We start from the raw sequence: 23,551 nt of genomic DNA, 5'->3' as shown, positions 1-23,551 counted from the left end.
TATTTAAGGACAATTTAGCAAGAATGTGTTTGCCAGGTAGAGAAAACCCAGTCATGCACCGGAGAATATGCGACTCAATGCAGAATGTTCATGCTTATGTTTTTAAAACAAAACGCATATTTTTGTCCAAGTCTCTACCTGATAGTCATGAACACTCACTCTTTAGCCTAATTTTAGTCTTACATAAGGATTATTTGTAGGTTTGTTGACATTTAATCTTTTAAAATGAGAAAAATGCTCCCACATTAGTCCCCCCCCTGCACACTCCGTACTGCGGCCCCTTTTCATTTAACTGCTCATTTTCAGCTTTTGTCCTCCAGCTTTCGCTACCATCACTTCTCCATATTTTCAGTTGCTGGCAGCTTTAAACAGGATGCACCTAAACGTTGGGTTTGGTTCCAAATTGGATCCATATGAAGATTATATTGTGCCCGCATCTGTTAGTGGTTCATGTTGAATTATTCGCTACATGCTCTGTTTGAGGAGGGTTCAGTCGGCCGCAGAATGCTCTCGTTAGCAGCTCAGAGTCGGCTTTTCTTTCACCTTGCGACTCTCCGTAGGCAGGTTTGCGCCGAAGAGACTGTCTGTCACCTGTAGAAATCCTGCCTGACAAACACCAGATGCAGGATTAACTTCCTGGATGCTGAACTGTGTGGTTGTGTGCTAAGCAGCCAGACTTAGAGGACAGGAGTCTGATTTCAACAGATGCTAAGCTCAGATGGAGAATTCAGTGGTTTGTCAGTGCAGCTGACAGGAATGAGGACTATAAAACAGGATACAGCTGCTGCTGCTCCTGTTGTTCTTTCTTATGTAACTCGTGTTTTTTTATTTGTTGTTCTCTTTTAACTTTACCTGTAACTTATAAGCATGAAAAACAAACACCTGAAAAACTGAAAGCTCCCTTTTTGTTACTTTTTTCTTAAAAATCAAACAAGCAGTTAGAGGTAATTACTTTGACTTTGGGTTTCTGCAACAAGCTTGCATGCGTACCTAATTGCAAAGAGATTAAATAGATTTTGCAATGTGAAATACAAAATAAATGGGTTTACTGGGCGGACTCTGAACACAACCTTCTGTGGGGCAACAATGGCAATTGTGGTAGAAGTTTGTCGTCTAACCAGTGGGTTGCAATCAAACCCCACCTCTGTCTCGGTCGTGTCCACTTCACCCACCCTGCCTGCTGCTGGTGGTGGTCAGAACACCCGGTGGTGCCCGGCCATGGCAGCCTCGTTTCTGTCAGTCTGCCCCAGGGCAGTTGTGTCCACTAGAGCATGCTTAGGAACCTTTTAAAAGTAATTCATCAGATTTTTTTTTTTTACCAATCCCATGAAAGCTTATGCTGAAAACCTTGTTACATGGAAAGGTTATAATTGATTAAATTCCATTTTAATCATTTTCCCTCTGTCCTCATTGCTTTTGTGTGGCACACAAATAGCTGGTAGTCTTTCTAGATACACATTGAAACTTCAAAATCACTTGTTTTCAAGGAAAAGAGCTAATGAACAGGCCAATGGGAGCTCCAGCTGGAAAAAAGCCAATCAGACATGTAATGTTTCTGACTGTTTCACAGAAAATCAAGTGAAAAATAAATCAGTGCAGCCTTGTTACATCTTTTGTTCTGGATTGAATGGATTCTTCTCACCTTGAAGCTGAAGATACATTTTCAAGAAGCATATGTAATTAATTAATAGATTATGATGGTGTTTAGCTCAAATGGGACTATAGTAAATAAGTCAAAGGCATTATTCCAGTGCCTTTAATTCCATCATATTGCACCTGACTTGATAATTAAATACAGACTTTTTGGAGCTGATTTAATTTATGAATGAATAAAATCCTAGTTTTTAAAGAAGCTTGAGAAAAGTGAAGATTATCATCCCTTTTACTTCAAATGTCCAATGAACCTGAAGGAACCTTTATAGTATTGGAGAAATGTTGGGAAGTAGCGGCAGCTTTTCGATTTCAGCCTTTGATTGTGCATATCTTGATCATTTTTTCATGCATGAAAATAGATTAGTTCAAATTATAGCCTAAAGCTTTAGATAAAACTGATTCTTACTACAGATCTCAGATTCAGACGTCCTTGGTGAAATATACAATGCTACAATCTCCAAATTCCATGAACACCCCACATATGACCTTTTGAATGCCTTTGTTCATTATCTGTGATCATAAACATGAAAAAAAGGAAAAGTCAGAGTATTAAAATAGTGCCTTGGTTTGGCTGTTCTTCAATCGTAAAAATGTCTCCCTTGTCACCAGAGAAATCATACACACTGGTTGGCAGTAAATAAGGTTCTGCCATGATTTGGGTCAAACATAGTTTAGCTTATTTCACCAACATTCATGACAGCGGCCAACATGGCGCTGCAGTGCTGCTCTATGTTTCCAGCACCCCTCTCAATTTCCTCAGTTAGTTTTGTGGTTAGGTCATTTTGAGTTGGATCATATGGTAGGATTAGGGCCTACCATGCAGTTGTCCTGCTCTGTTCATTGTGCGATGCAGCAAAAAGCAAAACTGAATGGATTCCAGTTCCAGTTGAGGTTGTGTAAACTTCATAGAATTAATCTAGAGGTTTCAGTTTTAGTCATAACACAAATTAAACAGACTTTTTTTTGCCCTCTACATAAGTTTAATAAATACTTTTTGATACTTTTGGGAGATATCTGATTGTCAAATCTGGGTCTTGAAAGGACTGCTGATAAAATAGTTTCCAAGCAGTCTGACATTGTTTTAAAGTGGTTTTGTTCTCAGTGTTTTCTGCAGGAATTTGGATACTTTTTTCACTTATTTGACGATAGAGCCATTGCATAATGATATCACAAACTTATGCTAACTCTGTGTCCTTTTGGCTTCCATCATTACAGCGTCTCAAAGTTTACTTTTAGGTTTAGAGTAATACATTTACATGGAATGTCTTTCTGTGACAGACTTCTAAAAATATTTCAGAATATATTCTGTTTGTTATATATGATAAAATAACATAGTTTCATGGTTTAGTTTAACAACATTCACTAAATGACTCAGAATTTGGAACTGGGATTAAAACGACTAATCTGTAGCGAGTCTGCAGAATAACCTCAGAAGACCTTCAGACAATAAACTCAATTCATTTATTGAGCACATTTAAAAAATTTCAAGAAAGTCAGGCTGCTTGGAAGTAAATACCGTAGACAGTTAGTCACCATCTGCAATCAAGATATGTTCAAGTACCTGAGCCACAATAAACTCTGTTTCTATCCAGCAAATTGCTTTTTTTGTTGTTCTACATTTTAATAGCAGTGGGACTCGATTAACATTTTTAACCAATTTAACTGCAGGATCCATCCATGTAACTTCTTTGAAAAAAAATATTTGTTTAGAAATGTGGATGCTGACATTACCATTGGAGACGTGTGTGTTTGCTGCTGTTACTTTGTAGCTGACGTTTTGCATTGTGATGAGCCAATTCCTTTTTCCACAAGCTCCACACAACAATCGTCTTTTCCGGCGTCCCATCAGATTTATTTTTGAAGCAAAAATTACATTTAAAAACTGCATTAAAATATGTATTTGTTAAAATCTAAGTAAATAACGCAGTAGAGTCCCAACCCTGCTTAATACAGATGCTAAAAAACAAGAACTTGCCTTTTTCTATCAGCAAACAGTCGCAGTCCGTGTGACTTACGCGATGCCAAATAAATGCGAACAGCAGGTGTGTCTGCAGCGTCTCACCAGCGTTCGTGACGAGACCGTGCCAAGCTGCAAAATGTTCTCCATTACAAATCCTAATCAATATAATTATGAAGCAAGTGGATTATTTAATGTAATTATGGAGTAAGTCACCCAATTATAATTGCATTCAGGTCCATGATAAATTATGTCTCATTGCTGTAGGTAATTAGTCTGAAAATGTTTCCAGTTATGGCTTCAGAGCCAGAAATAAAAAAGCTTGTGAGTAATGTACAGAGCTGCTCACATGAGAAAGAGCTGTTTGTCCTGCTGTTACAGACTGAGCAGGAAAAAGGCCTTTCGTGTACTGAGCTGTGTTTAGACCGGGTGCAGTTAAAAATAAAAATAAAAAAATAAAACAAAAAAAAGGCAGCTCACCCGGAACTGAACCAGGTTTTCAGCTTGGGCCGGATAATCTTAAACCAAAGTGCGTCAGAGTCAGAATCGGCCTGTACTTGTTCCCGCTGTGTGTGTTTAGTGTTCTTGCCTTTGTGTGTAATCAGAAGAGTGTGATTAAGCGCCGTGGAGCCTCTCCGAGATGTGGGTCCCTGCTCTCTTAAAGGCTGAGCTATGCCAGCGCTGCCGTGTGCGTTCCTCTGTAATAAGATCACCCAGAAAAGACGTTTTTAAGAGGTCCAGAGCCAGATAACAACGCTGCTCTCTTTTCACACGTTATGCTCTTTACACAAGACCTTTTTTCTGAGTTAGCGCGAAGCACGCGGTACAAACGGTTTGAAGCCGCCGCAGTAAGCTTTGAGCTTTACACTCTCAAGTTGATCCTGTTTAAACAAGACACTAACTTCACGCATAAGTCTAAGAAAGACATTAGGTTCACTGAACTCCTACGAATCCTGAATTGGTCTTTTCTGTCATAATGGATGGTTTATCAAGGTCCAACGTATTCTGGGAAAATTAGAGGTTGATTAACAAGAGAAATCTCAAATTTTCAGTTTTTGGTTGCACTTTTATGATGTTGGTTGAAGGACGCAACTCAAAGCTTATTTACATATTTACACTGAATTACAGAATTACTTCTCCTGAATCTCAGCCCTGACCTCTGTTAAAGGATATGGCATCTCATTTATTATTTTTTATGTTTTCACTGTAGTAGTCCAGCTAAGAGAAATTGCCTTGTAAGCCCCCAAAACAGAGACTTCTCATGCCCACTTGAGGAAACAAAGAGATGTTATCTCTGTGTGTGTGAGAGTGTGTGTGTGTAGATGTAAATATGCCGGTTCTCAGTTAACACAGTTGAATGGCACAAGAAGTTCTTTTAAAAGTGCTCCAACATATGACTTTTCAGTGTTGTCAATCATTATAAAATAGCAAAGATCAAATATTCCCTTATTTAAAATTTGTTGCATGCCTACAACTATTGGAATATGTAGTTTATTGCATGTCTGTATAAAATATGTTGTAGCATGAACAAAAATGGAAAATAAACTGTATTTTGATTGCTTCCGATGTTAACATAGTGAAACATTACCATACATATCGTTGTGACATTTGTTCAAAAAATATAATTCCATTCAAATAGATTTTTTTTATTTTTTTTATTTTGCAGTAAAATGGATTTGGCTTTGCTCTTTCTTAACATGCATGTGTGCCAGAGGATTGAGAACTGCTTGCACAATACAAGATGAGCATATTAGGCCACGTAAATGAGTGTGAACCGATCATGCTTCTCAAAGGAGCGTCCCGTTCCTCTGAAAAATTTTAACCTCCCTGAATTAAGAGGGAGTGTAGAGCTGTGGCCCTAGGGATAACTCCAGCAAGTGGGATTCAGCTTTGATTTCATCAAAGTGCTGAACAATGTATGAAGCATAAAAGCAGTCGTGTCTGAATCAGAAATAAAAGGAGGACTCTGCAGAGTGTGGTGGAAGGAAGAGGTAAGAGTTGGCTGGCGTGTCTCTGCCCTTTGTTCAGGAGGGATGTAAGCGTTGTCAGACTCTCCTCGTTCTGCTCCATGAAGTTTTTGAACTGCTGGGTGCCTCATCCTCACAAACCAACCCACCTGACTGCTGAGCAGCTTCCTGCTTCAAGCAGTTTAAATTCTCAACTTGTCAAGACTTTTTTGCTCTTATTTTACAGGATATTTGACCTTTTTTAATTATCTTTTCTACTAATTTTCCAAATGACTCAATATGTTGTCATGCAACATGATGTTTTGTTGATCTATATGAGCTTTAAGAGACGTATTGTAAATTGTGAAATATGTAAATAAGTCATCAGGGCTAGCGAAGTGAGATGTAAGAAATTAAGCAGAACCAGAGCTGAAAGTCAGTGAAGATATTTAACGGATAACTACGGAGAACTAATTTCCAAATGTAGATAGTTCTGAGAAGAGATTGGATCTTGCAGAAAATATCTCAAGCTTATGTAATATGCAGACTTTTGTCTTCTGGCTGCAGCTTGATGGTGCAAAAGTTTGAATGAATTAATATGCTGCCAAACTATCAGTGCTCTTAAAAAAAGAAAAAATGAAAATATTTGACTTGGAAAAAAGTACTTCTCACTCTTTTAAATCCAGAATATCTTTCCAACATTAAGGTGCGTCGCGTCCCCAAATCCTTTTTAAGGATCATTTGTTCATTCATCCACACATTAACCATGTGTTTCTCATCTAAGTGGCCTTGGATCAGCGTTTGTCCTCCTTCGGTCCAAATCTTTACATGAGATGTGCACAAGGCATTGAACATTCTGGGTCTTGTTTTATGAACCCCAAACTCTTCCTGCAAAGGTTTTCTTTGTGAAATGTATAATTATTTATTTATTTATGTATTTTTTAGTAATTACAAATAATGTGTTTTAAGATCAAAGAGACTGAAATATTACATAAAGAAATTAAAGACTGAAAAACATCAACTTAAACATCTGACATTCTGTTATTGTTCCCAGTAGATTTTAAAGTTTTACTAGGCTTGGCCCCCTCTTATCTTCATGATCTATTGAAACTACGCTCTGTGTCCACGACTTTGAGATCAAATAATCAGTTGCTGTTAAATGTCCCTCGAACTCGACTTAAGAGCAAAAGAGATCGGGTTTTGTTGCTCCTGTTCGCTAGAATAAGTTTCCTTTTCAGATTAAATCTGCCCAAAATCTGAGTTATTTTAAATTACTTCTTAAAACTTTTTTTTTTTTATTTGTTGGCATTCAGTTGAGGTCTGATTCTGTAACTTTTTTTTTAGTTGTGATGTTATTTTATTTACATCATTTTTATACGTTTTTATGTCTTTGTACAGAACTTTGGTGCCGTTTCAACCTGTTTTAAAAAGTGCTATATCAACACATTTGACGTTGACATTAGAGTCAAATTTGACTTTATATATATATATTTACAATTTTTCTAAATTAATATTTCTTTAAAATATGACCCAAGTATTATAATATAACTAATTAGATACCCAAGAAGTTTTATCTTTTCTGACTTTGCTTGAGAATTAGATGACAGCAACAGAAATAAAGGCTCTTTATTTCTGTAACTGTAAGCCATCAACTGTAAGCCATCAACGTTTCTGACACTCATATAAATGAGTGAGGAGTGACGGATGAAAAAAGGGAGAGTTTGAAGAGGGAGTCAGCGAAAAGTGGGGAGCTTTAAAAACAACGTACAGGAGAACGTTTTTGTTTTTTTTCCTCCGTGCTCTTTTTCTGACTCTTTGGTGGTCTGAAGGAAGGCCTAACTGGATGTTGAACCCAGAGCAAAACACAACAGGGGGGGAAATGAGTTAGGGGTTCAAGGAGGGGGTGGGTGGGGGGTCCCGAGCTGGGGGTTACACCACCAGAGTCCCACAATTCATCATGCTTTGGCACCGACGAGGGCCGTCTGGACAGATCCGAGGTGGGGAGCCGGGAGGGGGGGGATTGATGGCCAGCGAGACTTTGTGACCTGCTTTTCCCCCAACGAGAGGAGATAGTGTGTGTCTGTGTTAACGTGTGTATGAATATGGAAGGAAAACATGAAAAAAAAAAAAAAATGGCGAAACAAATCATTACCCTCCAACTTATTTGTCCCGTTGGAAGTTTTGAAGCTGAATTGAGAGCGTCTTCATGTCAGCAGGATTCCCCTGCCTGCTCCCAGCCATCAGATCAGACATGACACATGATTTGTTTTTCTTTCCCCCTCTTTCTCTTTCCCTTCCTTTCTCCTCTTCCCTTACTCTCCTTCCTTTCTCTCAGGACTTCCTGCAAGGCGACAGCACCAAGGCGTATCAGAAGCTGGGCTGGAAACCGCAGGTTACTTTTGAGGTGCGTCGTAATCATTTGCTTCACACAAATGCAATACTTGATGAAAAACACAATTATAGATATCAAAAAAAAAAAAGAAAAAGTTTAATAAATGTAATGTTTGTGGACAGAAAATAAAAACATATTTCACTACCAAATTCAGAACAGATTTTACCTGGCAGTTAGATTTTGTTTGAGTTGTTGAGAATTCAATAAACGTATAAAATATATTTATACTGAATCCACAGATTATGGAGTGCATTGGGTATACTCAAACAGGCAATAAGAGCCCTAAAAAGGATTAGCAAAAAATTTTATTTTAATCCCAATAGCATAAATGTTAGTTGTAGCTAATCTAATAAAATGGTACTAGTATCTGAGAAAAAGAAAAAAATATTCTGTAACTGAATGTTTTTATTCACCTGGCATCCAAAATGTGCAAAATTGTATAAGAAAGTATAAATACAGTAAAATAGTTTTCATCTATTTCATTCTCAGCTAAATTCCCTTTTATAGGCAAAAAGCACAATATTTAATAATATGGTTTTGTTTCTTTTCATAAAAAACTTGCAAATTTCATCTCACTCTAACATAAGTTTGGTTTTGCTAATTTAAAGAGGCAATTTTGTTCAAAGGACGCAGTAAAAACATATAATTGTTTTCAGCTGATCACAAGTTCTGCTCACGAACAAAAAATAATTACGTGAGAATAAATTTGTATCAGCTAAAATAACACTAAAGACAGTTTCTCTCTCTCTCTCTCTCTCTCTCTCTCTCTCTCTCTCTCTTCTGTCTTGTCAACTTTTATAAAACGTTCTGAGGACTCGGTGAGCATTTCTCAGCTCCTGCTCTTTTTTAAGCATACCTGCTGCTACACGTTGTTAAACTAAACGATCCTCCTCACTGCTTGTCACAGAGAGTTGGGATCCTCGTTCGTTTCAGGCCCCGGAATCAAACCCGCTCCAGTCAAACAAATACAAATATTTCTTAAGAGATTTGTTTCCATTTGACTCATTAACTATTTCCTGTGAAAATCTGATGTCTCTGCAGGAGCTGGTGAAGGAGATGCTGGAATCTGACATCGAGCTCATGAGGAAAAACCCAAATGCCTGAAAGCAGATCAGCTCATGCAGACAGGATGGAGATGTTTTAGCACTCCATGGTTCTACGCTGAATCAAACAGCCGCAGAGCCATTTGTTTTTTTGTTTTTTTTATCTCTTCTTCTCTAAATGAAGTTATTGTTGTTCTTTTGTTTTCTAATCAAGAGCCAGTTGTTGCCTTTCTGTCTTTTTGGTACTGTGTTGGGTTGTTATATTAGATTTTGTTTATTTACATTCAAACACTGAATCATGCAAGGTTTTATGTGAAAGGCAAATTTTAAGATTTTATTTATGCGTCTGTTCCTTTTGTGGTGTCGTTAATTTAAAGGTTTGATTTGATCCCTTTTTTAAAATATGACCAAAAAAATATAAGAACGAATCAAGTCAGATATTACTTTTGACTCATATGTTAATGAGATTTTTGCTTCAGTGGGGGGCCATTCTTTTAACATGTTTTTTTGTTTGTTTGGGGTTTTTTTTTTGGTTTTTTTACTTAATGATGACGAAGGGCTATGAGGGGGATAATAAAATATATGGGAAATTATGTGCATTTGTCTTTTTCTATCATTTTTGTTTACTGTGGAAATATAAGAAATAAAACTGCATTTATTTATTTCTCGTCTTCCGGTTCTGCAAACACGTCCTTTATGTCACCTTTGCTTCCTCTGATCTTCCAGGTTTTCTTTTTTCCCTGCGCTCTTATTTGGAAGAAAGCGCGTCTCTCTCGGTTTGCCAGAGTTCCGCTCTCAGGCGGCTCTCTGTCCTCTCCTGTAAAGCCCCTGGTCCTGATGCTATCAGATGGGATTGTGGCATATTTGCACGAATTCTGAATTGACGAAGTTGTAGATAGATTCCACAAACGTACGCCCGACCTCTTAAAATATATCTTTCCATACGAGTTGGAGTTATCGGTAATAAATGTGATATTTCTTGCGTCTTTTTGTAACATTAAGGACTAAAAAAACCTTTCTACTGACCAATAATAAGGAAGCTATTTGGGAGGTTTTTTATTTATATATGTAAAAAAAAAAATTATGAAAGTGACTCCAGGAGCTAAATTTAGAAAATATTTAATTTCAAAGTTCAAAATGCGCTGCTTTTCACTTTGTTTTTATGCTATTTTGCTTTTTTTTTTTTTTTCTTTTAATCCCTGAATAAATTTCCCTGCAGGCCATATTTAGTAAAGCAATTAATTGAAAATAAGTGGCTTTCAAAAATACTAAATTGCTTCGAAGCGAAATGCGGCGAATAATTTAGAAAATCTGCCTCTTTTGTGTATTCAACGCTGTTTCTTTTCGCCACACTGCTGCCTACAGTTCAGCAGGAGGAAGGTTTGGCATTCAGTCGAGCCCTGAAGGCGTCAGAGAGCGGCTCTGAGCAGAAAGGGGACCACCTCACAAACCCCCTCTGTCTGTTTGCGGGACAACACCTTCAGCACGTCTCAAGTTCTCCCTGTGATCGTCCAGGACGTCGCTGCGTCTGTGCGAAGCCCGAATAGGAAACAGATGTGGCCCTGGCGTTGTTTTGGGCCCCTGTAACCTCAGCGCGCGCGCACACACACAGACACACACACGCATACAGCTAGTGGCCTCACACAGGTGCACCATGTATCCCTCAACAACAATTAAAGCAAAGTCCTGTGATCAGGTCTACTGTTGGCGCACAAAGAAACGGCAGCTGACTGAGCTTTGGAGCTGGAGGAGGAACGAATGAAAGCGTCCAGACAGCTGAATAAAAGTTTTAGAAGATTAAAGAAATTTAATTTCTTCGGAGTTTTCGAAGATGGAAGACTTTAAAGAAAAGTCAAAGCGGTAAAACTGCGTGTAAATAGATTTCCCCCCCTTCCTTCCAAACATCAGCTTTCAGGTACACATGCGCAGACTGAACTTTTGTTTGCTTCTAGTGCTGTACTGATAGATAAGCTACGCAGCGATTATCTGCAATAGGCTGTAATTTTATTTTCACTTGCAATGCTCTATAGTTATTTTTTTTATTATTGTACAATGTGTGAAATGCACTATTACACGCGCGTGATAAATGAAGTGTTTAATTAATGCACCAAGCTCAAATTAATTTACCCCAAATTCAGGTAAAGCTGAATTCAATCTATTTTAAATCTCCTCTAAATGGCCGAACGCGACGCTTGGCTAAAAAAGAGACGTAAAACAAAAACAGCAGAGTTTAATCCGACACACATTGAACCTTTTAGAAGCATTAAGCTGGTCCGATATATGAAGCAGGTCGAGGTTTGCTCTCAGTGGGACTCCTTAGCAGTGTCAAGAAGTCCAGCTGAATAAACTTTATTTTTGTGACAGTCCTGCTGAATTAAATGCAGAAAGGGGCGATGTGCTGCTGCTGCTGCTGCTGCTTTTGCTGCTTATTTGCCTCTGCTTCCCAGAGACCCAGACGGCTGCTTTCAGAACACACCTGAGTCTTCAAGCAGCCACGCAATTACGCGTTTAAAATCGACCGCATAAATGTTATTACATGCGGTCGATGTGTTTCTAAATTGAGACATTAGCAGGATTTGGGGTCTAATTTAATGGCTTTACAAATATTTTTCTTTTGTTTCTGATCTAAATTTGGACATTAAACGCGCAGAAATTGCATCAATAATTAGGTTAATAGCTTTTAATGTTTTTATTGCAGTAAAAAAACAAAAAAGTTGTGCTGTGGGGGGCAAAGTAAAAATTATAGTCAGTCCAATCAAGAAAAAAAAAGAAAACACTTCCCCGAAAAGTAACTTTTATTTCTGCAGCTTTACTTCCTGATAGATCCCACCTAAAATCTGCAAGAACTTAAATAAATGTGTTATTTGGTTTCTGTGCAGAGAACCTTTGTGTAATTGTGGTTTTGCGCGTTGATCCTTAAACTCAGCTCTGAATTCGACGACACGCAATTGAAGCCACTGAAACACACCTATGCACGCCTGATGCCTTAAAGTAAGTGGTCCATTTTTTTTTTCCTTCTTTCCTTTTTTTTTTTTTTTTTTTTTTTTTTTTAAGTAACACCTCCAAACTCATCACGGCTCGTTAATGTCTTAATAAATCCTTCTGGATGTAACGTTGCGCGTTTGGAAAGCGGTTTGGCAGCAGAAAGGTTCCCTGCTCCTCTGGAAGTCTTCAGGGGTTTTTCTGCGCTGCAGGCCTGCAAAGCCGCATCGACAACAACCCGAGTCCAGAGAAGGTGCTTTAAGATAAGGCAGTGACAGGCTTCTCACCGTCCTTTCCTAAAGTGCATTGTTGACATCCTCTCCACTGACCTCCATCACCCCCCCTGTCTTGTCCTCAGGATGAAAAACGATTCGCCCGGAGTGCCTGGGTTTCCCTTCCTGCCTCAGGAGAGCCGCATCAATCACAAGGACGTTTGTTTGGGAGCGAGAAAAATACGTTTTTCGGCATCATTAGAGCACCTTTATACACACAATAAGCGTTATATTGGGGAGTTAGGAGAGGGGAAAAAATGCATGTTACATTTGAGCCCGTTACCACCCCCTCTCTTTGTGGAAAGTGCCGCGGTGAAGCCAAACAACGCGCTGTTTGCGTTACAGCTCCGGTGATCCTGACTCATCCTGCTGTGGCCTTAGGGGAAAGATTGTGCGCTGGAAATTACTCTCATTTATTGTTTTACAGCAGAGTCACAACCACACAGGCCTCAAACCGACTGTCAGCTTTCACTGCAGCTTATTCAGCCGAGCAAACACACACACAATTACCTTCTAACACATAACACGCACTCTCGTTGAAATCCCAGTCATCCCTGCCTGTGCCTGCAGGCTGCAGAGTGGCTGCAAATACATTAAACAAATAAACGATTTAATCTGGAAATTACCATTATTACTGTTATTGGCCAGAATATAATGTGTGTATTAATAAATTCCATCATGGGTCAACGTCAGTAGCATCTAAGATTATTTTTGACGTAATTTCTGTGATGATAATTGGTCTCATTATTATTGTTATTATTAATAGCAGTTGTATAATTGGCCTGCATCTAAGGTGACGTCTTTAGATTTTTGTAAAACTATTATTTTCACTGCTATTATTTTTAGCAATTGTTTGCAACATATGACTATTTTTAACGAAAGTATTTTTGGATAACGTCACCAATTGCATTAATAATAATTAATGCTGTTGATGCTATTTTATGCCGGTTTATAATGTGTCCCCTTGTAAGTCATTTTAAAATGATTAGTTATAATAATGTTCTGTCTGGACACTGAAATAGAAATAGATACTCCCAATGGGATTTTTTTTTCTGGTGAACTAAAGGTTTTAAAAATCAATTTAAAGACGCTCGAAATACATGTATTATTACTAGTAGTATTAGTATTACTTTTGCTATCTCTGATTCTTTCTTTGAAGCTCTATGCTTTTCAGCTGGGGGTGCCGGTGGGGGGGTAATTAAGGAAGTAGTAAAAAAAACAAAAAAGAAAAAAGAAAATAAACATCTGACAGCTGCCATATTCCAATCGGCCACCGCTGCCTGCTGCTGTCTGAATGCAGAGCAGACTGGCCTGTATCTCGTCCCTGCGGCCAGATATCTCATCCATCAGCGCGCACTCACCATGCGTCAGCAGGGACCTTTAGGGTCTAGACCTGCAGCAAAAAAGAGAGAGAGAGAGAGAAATCTCTCCACCCGAAGACGTCCAAAACAAATGCAGCTGCAACTGTATTTTTGTTCTTCTTCATCTGCATCCAAACGCTCCCATCGTTATGAAACAGAAGCCAGACAGAAGCCTGATGTGCGCTTTGTGACTTGACTGATTTGTTTTGCTGACAAGGCCTCTGACTGAGCTCAGACCTCACTGATGCCACACGTGAGTTTGTTTACCTCCGGTGTTTACGCTCACACACTGAAAATACACGGCCTACAGGTGAGGCCAATGGCGGGGTGGGGGAAAAGAGGAGAAGGCGGCTGCAGAGTTCACCTCCTGTTGGGGTGAACAGGAGGTGATTGTAGCTGTGGGTAATGTACAGGATTGATTGGAGCGAGAACGGTTTTGGAGAAAATTCTCTTTTAGTGTAAAAACAGCTACGTAAGCCCCGTACTCATCAAAGTTTAAAGAAGATTCACTAAGTAGTATTTACATACCATGTGAAACATCGCCTCTATTAACACGCTCGCTGCCCATGCTGTAAAAAGAACTATTTACATTTTAAATGTATCTAATAATTATTTTTGCATTTAGCGATTTGCAAACACGTTTTACTGTTTGGTCTAGTTTGTATTTTTTTTGTTTTACTTTGAATGTGTTTTACGGCCTTTTTCTACAGCATAATGCTAATAAATCACTCCAATTAAATTCAAATATTCGGCACTTTATTAAACAAAACAACTTGCAATGCCTTCAGAATTTTTTTTAAACAAATTACAGAATGAATAAAATAGGCCAGTACAGGCTACAGAGTCTTTCCCCGTAAATTTCTATACAACAACAGGGACAGATTTAAAGGCAGCAAGAAAACTGGAAAAGAGTTTGGTCCTCACCATCCAACCACCTGCTTTTCCTCCAAAATAAATTACTATATTAGGCTATAATTTACAGTCTATTCATAAAGGTGGTAGGAGCAATTCTCAAAGTGAGAGGGAAAGAAACTTACGTGCGGTGGTGTTACACAGCTCACGACAAAAGAAAGGAAAATCTCAGAATCTCTCATGTCCACTCGGAGAGTAAAAGTACAGCCAAAAAAAGAGAGAAAAATATAGAGCAAATATATACTCGAGTTATTAATTTAAAGGGGACGTTTTGGCTTTCAGAACTTGCTGCAGTCATAAACAAACGCTCCTGAGGTGCGGTAGAGTGACTGGCCGGACGGGAAGGCCATCTGACAGCTGTTATTCCCGCTCACCGGGGAGCCGTTCAGCCCGATCCGCTGGGACTCGAACATCTCCCGCACAGCGTGGAAGTTCTGCTGCTGCGCCGGGTAGGCCGGACTCAGGTGGCTCAGGTCTCCGTACCAGGACGCGAGCCGGCCCTGGTGCCCGTGGTGGCCCTCCTGGCCCGCCTGGCCGAGGGGGGACGCGGTGGTCGTAGTGATGCAATAGTCGGGCAGAGCCTCCTCCACCGTGGTGGAAGTTGCCAGGGGCCCGCCGGACGAGCGGTCCCCGGCGTACAGGCTCATGGCCTGCATGTTGCAGTGATAGGTGGCGTTGGAGCTGGAGGAGATGGCGCTCTGGTTGCAGGTGGCGGAGCTGTATGCGGGGGTCTGGTTGGGGGAGTAGTTGAGCGACAGTGACGGGGTGATACCTGTCCGAGAGGAGGCGATAAGAGGCGGAGAGAGCTCGGCCTGCGGGGAGCCCCGCAATGAGGTGATGATGTTGTCCACGCTGAAGCCCTGGGCCGGGGCCTGGCCGTGGCTGTGGTGGTGGTGCTCGGCTCCCTCCATGCTCAGAGACCGGGTGGAGGGGACGCTGTGCGGGCTGCCAGTTGACATGCTGCTGCTGCTGCTGTCCGGGCTTTCAATTTTAGGCACCGCGCCCAGGTTGGGTGACGCGGCCTGCGGAGGCGATGACGTTCCGTTCTCAGTCTTAATGTCCTGGATGCGCACCGGCTGAGCGCCCTGCACCGGCGCGTCCTGCTCCCGACCTGCGGGCCGCGCAGAGGGATCCTTCCCCTGCCTGTCCCGCTCATCCTTCTCCCTCTGCACGTCCTTCTTTTTGAACCTCCTGCGGCGCCGCAGGAAGCTCCCGTTCTCAAACATATTGTAGGAGTCCGGGTCCAGGGTCCAGTAGCTGCCCTTCCCGGGCTTCTTGTCGTCCCGGGGCACTTTGACAAAGCACTCGTTGAGGGACAGGTTGTGCCGGATGCTGTTCTGCCAGCCCTGCTTGTTGTCCCGATAGAAGGGGAACCGCTCCATGATGAACTGATAAATCCCGTTCAGGGTGATCTTCTTCTCCGGGGAGTTCTGGATCGCCATGGTGATGAGGGCGATGTAGCTGTAAGGAGGTTTTACCATGTCCTTCGGCTGGTGCTGCGGGGTGTACGGTCCGTACGCGCGAGCCATGCCGGCCTGGTACTGCTCGTGGGCGGCATGTGAGTACATGCTCATGGGCGCGGGCATCCCGGTGTACCCGCTGCCGGGTCGGTAGTAGTTCTGGTCACTGCTGATGTAGGGAACGACTCCCAGAGAGTTGGGACTGGAGACGGAGTAGCGCGCCTGCATCCTGCCTCTCCAAAACTCTTCCCCGCGGAACGTGTCACAACTTCAGCCTCTAGGCTGCTCTCTTTCGGTTCTCTGTCCTTCCTATTTCTCTTTTTCTATTTTTTTTGTATGTAAGTCCTTCAAGCCGCAGCTCGCCACGGTGACGCGGGCAGAGCTCACGCTGCAGCACGGAGCATTTGGGAAACTAAGAAAGCTGGAGGAGCATGAGTCTGACACAGGGAGGAACTTTTTCCTTTTTTTTCTTTACGCCTTACATTTTTCCTTCCCTTTTGGCTCCTCCAGCTGCTCCACCCCGAATCCAGTGTGCTCCATCATCCAATGGGGGACGAAATGAACCTGTGGAAAAGAGCACAGCGATAAAAGTTTCTACCCCCACCTCCTTTCTCCTCCTTCTCCTCCTCCTCTTCCCCCTCCTTCTTCTCCCTGCTTCCCTCTTCTGTCAGCTAAGAAATGAAGTTATTAAAATGTTTTGAGGGTGTGCCCAGAGTGCTGAAAATGTAACTTAATTACCTAAATCTGGATTTATCTTAGAATGAAAATTATAAAGTTACTAAAATGTATATATTTTGGAGGAAAAAAAAAAAAAGAAGAAATCGTAGTTGAAGTATAGGCTAGTTGTGGCTTGACCGCTCTAAACAAATTGCAGTTTCATTCTATCCATCATTCCGATGTCAGATCTGTGCGAAAAAGTTAAAGGGGAAAGTTATTCGTCATACCTCTCTCCCTTTAAACGATAGTAGAATAATCTCCTTTAATTAAATCTAACAATTAGAATGCATGCGTTATAGATTAGGAATGCAAAGTAAGCTCAGACCAATGACTCCTCTGGCTGAGAAGCTCTCAGCTGCAGACCAGCCTCTGAATAAACAAAACGCACATGAAAGAGTGAAAAAAGTGAGGATGCCTCCGCCCTCCACACCCACAGTGCTGGTGGGTGGTGTGTGGGAACTAATTACGGGTTAAACGAAGATCATTTGGTCGAGCTGGGTGACAAAAGATTCACTGTGTGATGAGAGAGAGAGGCGAGGAGCTCCAAATGTCCCGGCACAGACAGACTGACAGGTTTTTCATTGGAGAGCTGCGATCAGGTCGCTGAGAGAAATAAAGAATTTTTAGCAGATTCAGGACAGATAAGATTTACTCCCGAAGAAAACAGAAAAGTTCAAAATAAAAAGCAGTCATCTGTCAAGTCTATCATAAGAATGTGATATATATATATATCAACATAAAACTAATAAATAATAAAATATTATTCAACAGCAAAATTTTTATGATTAAAATGACTATTTTGTCTGTTCTTACTGTGTGTATGCTATAGGCCAAAAACTTAAACAGAGATCTTTTTACGTATTTTTCTAGATTAATGGCTCAGAATCAGCATAACGCATGTCAGCTTCTTCTCTCTTTTTTTTGCGCATTTTTATAATGATTGTAAATCAGTGAGAGAAAACAAAAACAAATATAGTTTGTTTTTTTTTATCTCAAAAACATGAGCCAGTGTGCATTTAAATTTACGCGTGCGCTTGAAGGTGGAAGAATGCAGCTATATTTATTTATCTATTTATTATTATTGGGGGCCACAAAAATAAGAATCTTTTAAATAGTTTTATAATTCCGATTAGTTTACGGAGTTTGACGGTTTAAATCATTCTGTTGACTTCAGATGATTAGTATTTTTTTATTGTCCATCCTCTAAAAATATTCTAATTCTTAAAAATATTTATTTTGACTAAAAAAGGAAGAAAAAACCCCATGAATGATTAAGTCGCATTTTAGAAAATATAAGTTAACTTTTAATTATCAGAATCTAAAGAATGCAAGTGTGAAGAATATGTTTTTATAAACTGCCATGACACCAGATTTTTTTTTTCCCTAAACTCAATCCGTGTGAGGTTTTTTATTTAGGTAAATATGAGTTCTTAATTTAAAATAAAATGTTAAATATTATATATATATATATATATATATATATATATATATATATATATATATATATATATATATATATATATATATATATATATATATATATATTTCTGAGATCTTAAGTAAAAGCAGTTAATTTTCACCTAAGTATTTTGGTTTGTTTGTTTTTGTAATCTCGATGTCTGTTCTGTGATTTGCATGTGTCTGCGGGGCCACATGAGGAGCAGCAGCAGCCGGATGAGGAGGTGGAAACAAACGCCGTCACCTGTGAGGTCCCCCCGCACGGTGAGCGCTCCGCAGCGGGTCCAGACAGAGCGGGGACCCCTGCTGACCGCAGCGCTCATCAGCTGCTCCGCACGCAGCGTGACTCGGTGTGACAGATCTGGTAAAACAATCTGTTCCTGATATTAGGGTCCCTCCCTTAGATGACGGTTCAGAGAAAAAAAAAGTCTTTGCAAGAAACGCACATTACATCGAATCAACCTGCTTAGTAAATAAGCTTGTTTGAATATTAAAAACACGTCATAAAACTGCACCGTAATTGAGACAGCCATAACCGTTCATTACAACGGCACACTCCTGCCTCCTTGTGGTAAGACTGTAAAAATACACGATGTATAATAAAAAACTATTTATTATTATTAGTAGTAGTAGTATTCCTGTGACCTTTACTATATAATAAGCATTTCATAAATTGGATTACGATTTATATGACAATGAAGCTGCAATAGCTTTTCATCAGCTACAGACACATTCTGAGTGTTTTTCAACTACTACAACTAAGAATACTAAAAAAAAAAAAGCATGAAATAAATGGATAAACAGAATTTTTTAAAGATGCCCCCAATGGGGAGAATTTGCACTTTCTATCAGGTCGTATCGTATCAGATACTGAATCTTTCTTGTCTGGTTCAGATTGAGCTTGTTTGCGTTAGGTTTAATGTTCCTCTGCATAATAGAACTTGCACTTATTGCTATTTGTACATTTTAACGAGGGATTTACTGATTGCATTACAACTCCGATGCTCTTTCTTAGAGCGTCTGGATCCTAGGAAATTGCTTATGAACTTCATCTTGCAGGGGCTTCAACATCTCCCGCCGTATTTATATTAAGTGCCCAATTAAAGGTAGAAGAATTCCCCCCCAAGATTTCCCCTTTTCTGAGAGCTGCGGGGCCCAGATAGCGCTTCGAAATTGGTTTTCAAATAAATAACTGCCAATCATTCATGTGCACATTATATCTCTGTGTGCTGGTCTGGCTCGGACTAGTTTGGGGAAGGTAAAACTGTTCTCAAGGCCACTAAATGCCTTTGAGAATGTCACTTTTTTCCCTTTTTACCCCAAACTGGATATCTGAGAGCAGACAGCTGGATGGCAAATGTTGCTTTGGAATAAGCACCAGGGCAAATGTTCCCAGATGGGTCACTTAGTTAGTGACCTGTTCCAGAGATCTATTTGCCTTCTAATGTCTTGGCGTGGTAACACAATTTAATTAATTCATAGTTTGCTTAACACTCAGTAAACACTTGTAAAAATTGGTAAAATACAAAAAAATAAATAAATAAATAAAATAATAATTAAAAAAAAAAAATAAAATAAAAAATAAAAAACGGATTTGCATTTATATAACATAAACAGACCTGCCAGGCCTATTTGTTTTTTTGTATATTTGTCAAAGTAAAGCGTTTTGAGATGAGTAACTGCTGATATAAAGGCGTCCAAAATGTTATAGGTAAATGCTGCCCTCTTGTGGAATTCATTTGAAAAGCATTAACTCGATCTTCTTATTTCCATTTTGATTTTTTCTCCCTTAATCTTCATCTTTTAGGATAAAGCTAACAGTATATGTTTTAAACTTATTGATAAAGATCCCCAAAATCTGAATTGAATTAAAAACATTATTAAAAAGCTGTAATATCTACAAAAATTGACTTTCTGCCAGACATTAAAAAAAAAGGCTTATTTTTCAGGGACTTGGTAAATTAATAGCATTTCCGCAAATGTTTTCTTGAACTAAGCCAAAGTTTAATTCATTTTTACTTTTTAATAAAAATATTTCCTCACTATTTCCTTCTAATCAGTTTGTAATGGCAGATTGAAAACTCCATGAGTCAACAGATTTGTACTTAATAAAATGTGAAAAAAATAAAATAAAATAAATAAATTAAAAAATATATATATATATATAAATATATATATATATATATATATATATATATATATATATATATATATATATATATATATATATATATATATATATATATATATATATATATATATATATATATATATATATATATATATATATATATATATATATATATATTATTCTGTATCATGATTTTTAATTTTAGCAGAGATGTTTTTTGCCTAAGCCTTTGGATGATTGTCAGTTCATCTCCCCTCTTCTCCATGAGACCAGAATACAAGGAGTGCATGAGTAATAGTTTTCCTGTCAATAGATTACTAACTGAGCAAATGACACTGCAGCTCCTCCAACATTACCATAAGCCTAAAGACCACTTGTCTGATTATTGCTTTGCTTGCTTAAGCCTGTCAGTTTAGGTGGACAGCCATGTTTTGCTAGGTTTGCAGTTTAAACCTGGTGATATGACTTAAATGCACAATTCTTCTCCATACTCTGGAAGCTATGCATCAGGGAATTTTGAGAGTCACTTCATCAATGGTTGTTTTATGCATTTGTCAGATGGTCTGGTGTGTCCTCTGGCAGAATGAGGTACTATGTCACTTGGATTTCTAAGACTATTTCAAGGACTCTGTCTTCATATCTTCAGATTTATGCATGAAAAAGTGTCTGTAGGTTTCAGTCTTAGATCCCACAATTTAGTAACTAAGACAGATTTTAACAAATACAGTAACAGATACAGAGTATAATAAAAAAAAAAAACATAATATGGTACATCTGATACCTAGAAGTATTTTTTGAAAATTAAACATATGTCCTGATTTGATATTTTCAAAAGGCTGCTGTGCTAATCCGATTTAATGAAAACGCTTTGACTCTTGTGCTTCGTTCAGTATCATTGGTGCTCTGTCTGCTTTAATTTGAGATCTTTCCAAAAACATATCAAATGCATTTGAAGAGGCACAAAGCATTATAGTGCAGAAACATTGCCCTCATCGTTTAACTGACTTCCAGTCCATTCTGTTTTCATTTTCATATAAAAAAAAGAAAGCACTACAAAGTCATAAATATTTACAAATAATGCAGCAGGTTTGACCATGCAGAGGCTCACAATAAGTCATGGAAGAAAATTAGGGCACTCCTATAAATGTTTAGTCTTTTAGTCAGAAATGTTCCCATGTTGACGTCTGATGAAATGCCTTTATCTCTGTAAAAGAAAGTGATTTACCTGGACTGTGACAACAAGTTGATCATCAATGATCTCTTTGCTACCTGTAGACGAAAGTTTGGACATCCCACTCTCCAGTATCAAGAGTGAACTCTTACATCTGAAATAGCTGAAATAAACACCACTCATTTAAGTTTTGGTTTGATTTTCTATTCTAGTATTAGTTTTCTTTCACCCTGTTTTATTTACTTTGTGTTCAATTCCTTGCTTCCTTGTCCCCTTCCCTGAGTTTCCTGCTCAGGTTCTTCCCTGGCTTCACTACTTTCTCCTGATTAGACAGACCTCCTGTCTAATCAGGCCACTCATCAATGCTCCTGTACGTTAAACGCCTGTCAGCTTTTTTATTTCCTTGCCAGATTCTTGTGTGCCAATTTCCCTGGAACCCTGACTGCCTGCTTGTTTCCTCTCTGCTGTCTCCCAGTTTCATTTGTGCTGATTCCTTGGTTTCTATAAGTTTTTCCAAAACAAACATGTGTGGAGCAGTCATCTGCTTTGTATTTGGGTTTATTTTCTCACCTACAATTTATATACATGACCGTGGTGCAGTACAATGTAGACAGTTTGGTATGGCACACATAACGGTACGTTTTTGTAGGGTGCACTACAATATGTTATGGTATTATACTGTACAGCGTATTAATGTAAGGGATGATAATACACTACGGAGTATGGTACAGTACCTTTATGTTATTTTAAGTTCAACATGGTTGAATAGCAACATGTAGTGGTTTGCTTTCACCACTACATGGTGCTAATTCCCAACATTTGGAGCCCATGCCCTGCAGACGGCTCCAGAGAAGTCAGCAGGGGTGAGGTTTCTATGACAAACAAACTTTCAAAGCAATCTGAGTCTTCCTCATTCCTCCATCATGTGGATTATGAGCTTCCTGTCTGGTCGACAGCAGAGAGTTAGAGTGGGCTTCCAGACATCTACCACCCTCACTGTCAGCACTGGCTCTCCACAGGACTGCATGATGAGCCCACCTCTCTATTCAATGTACACACATGTATGAACCTTTACCAACCACAGTAACGCCATTGTAAAATATCAAAAAAAAAAAAAAAAAAAAAAAAAAGCCACAATTTTGGGCTCATTTCAATGTGTGATGAGTCTGTTTACAGAGAAGATGTGAACCATTTGTCACTGGGAAATAATCTGTCCCTCAATTCTTCAAAGAAAAAAAGAGCTTATAATGTGAAACTTTGATAAACAATTTAAGTCTTTTCCCCCAGATACTTCTGTATTCATCAAGCAAGTAATATATAAATAAATAAATAAAACCTAAATAAAAAAATGCATTAACCTGGTTACATAAAAATACAAACCCTTAATACTTTGCGGAACCATCTCGTGATTCAGTTTCGGCATTCAGTCTTTAGAGGGAGTTCTCCAAATATTTCGGTTCATGACGTGACCGAGTGTCTAGGGCCCTCTGCTGGTGACTATGCATATTTTCTTCCAAATTTAGCTCTGGATTCCAGCTGGGCCAGACCAAAAGTTTATCCTATCATCAAATCCTGTTTTTTGTTGTTTGAGGTATACGTGGGATCACTGTGATGATGAAAAATAACGTTTGTCGCCATTTTCAGCTTTCTACAAAAATACTTAAAAGCTATTAGAAAATGTTTAATGATATTTAGCACTGCTTACATTTGTTCCACCTTGTCAACAAGTATTGTTCCAGTGACACAAAAAGCAACCTCAAAGAATCATAATGCACCCTCCATTTTTAACTGTGAGTCTGACGTTTTACCAGTTAAAGGTAATGCCATTTTGGTACTAAACATCCCTTTTGGAATTTTTTCCTAAAGGTTCAAGTTTTGTTTCATCAGACCACATTGTATTTATCCATAAGTTTATATTGACGTCAATGTATTTATTAAGTAAATAATTCTGTCTACCAGTCTTATTTAGTCCAGACCATTGATGGCCAATATCAGGTCTCAAATGCTGCTGTCCAAATACAACCAATACAACCAAATCACATGAATAGTGCATTTATAGGAATCTGCACAATGTGATAACATTTGAATCAAATGTA

At 39.1% G+C, this 23,551-nt stretch overlaps 2 protein-coding genes across 2 annotated transcripts in view; one reads left to right on the top strand and one right to left on the bottom strand.

Annotated features, from left to right (window-relative positions):
* The window catches only part of gmds (GDP-mannose 4,6-dehydratase), a 164,884-nt gene extending 155,300 nt beyond the window's left edge, over positions 1-9,584 (top strand). Inside the window, exons 10-11 of the mRNA XM_014981198.2 lie at positions 7,892-7,960; positions 8,990-9,584. Of these exons, the coding sequence (XP_014836684.1) occupies positions 7,892-7,960; positions 8,990-9,052 (132 nt within the window). The 3' untranslated portion in view covers positions 9,053-9,584. The remainder of the gene's footprint in view (positions 1-7,891; positions 7,961-8,989) is intronic.
* A 4,756-nt stretch (positions 9,585-14,340) lies between these two features.
* On the bottom strand, positions 14,341-17,065 carry LOC106914419 (forkhead box C1-A). Its single transcript, XM_014981197.2, has one exon. The coding sequence runs from the start codon at positions 16,204-16,206 to the stop codon at positions 14,797-14,799; it is 1,410 nt and encodes a 469-aa protein (XP_014836683.2). The 5' UTR covers positions 16,207-17,065; the 3' UTR covers positions 14,341-14,796.
* Between the last annotated feature and the right edge of the window lie 6,486 nt (positions 17,066-23,551).

Source organism: Poecilia mexicana, unplaced genomic scaffold (assembly GCF_051168715.1).
Source record: "Poecilia mexicana isolate PSO_F unplaced genomic scaffold, ASM5116871v1 scaffold_4, whole genome shotgun sequence".
In the NCBI taxonomy this organism is placed as follows: domain Eukaryota; kingdom Metazoa; phylum Chordata; class Actinopteri; order Cyprinodontiformes; family Poeciliidae; genus Poecilia; species Poecilia mexicana.
The sequence above is the reverse complement of the archived record's forward strand: the minus strand, read 5'-3'. Positions and strand labels throughout refer to the sequence as shown.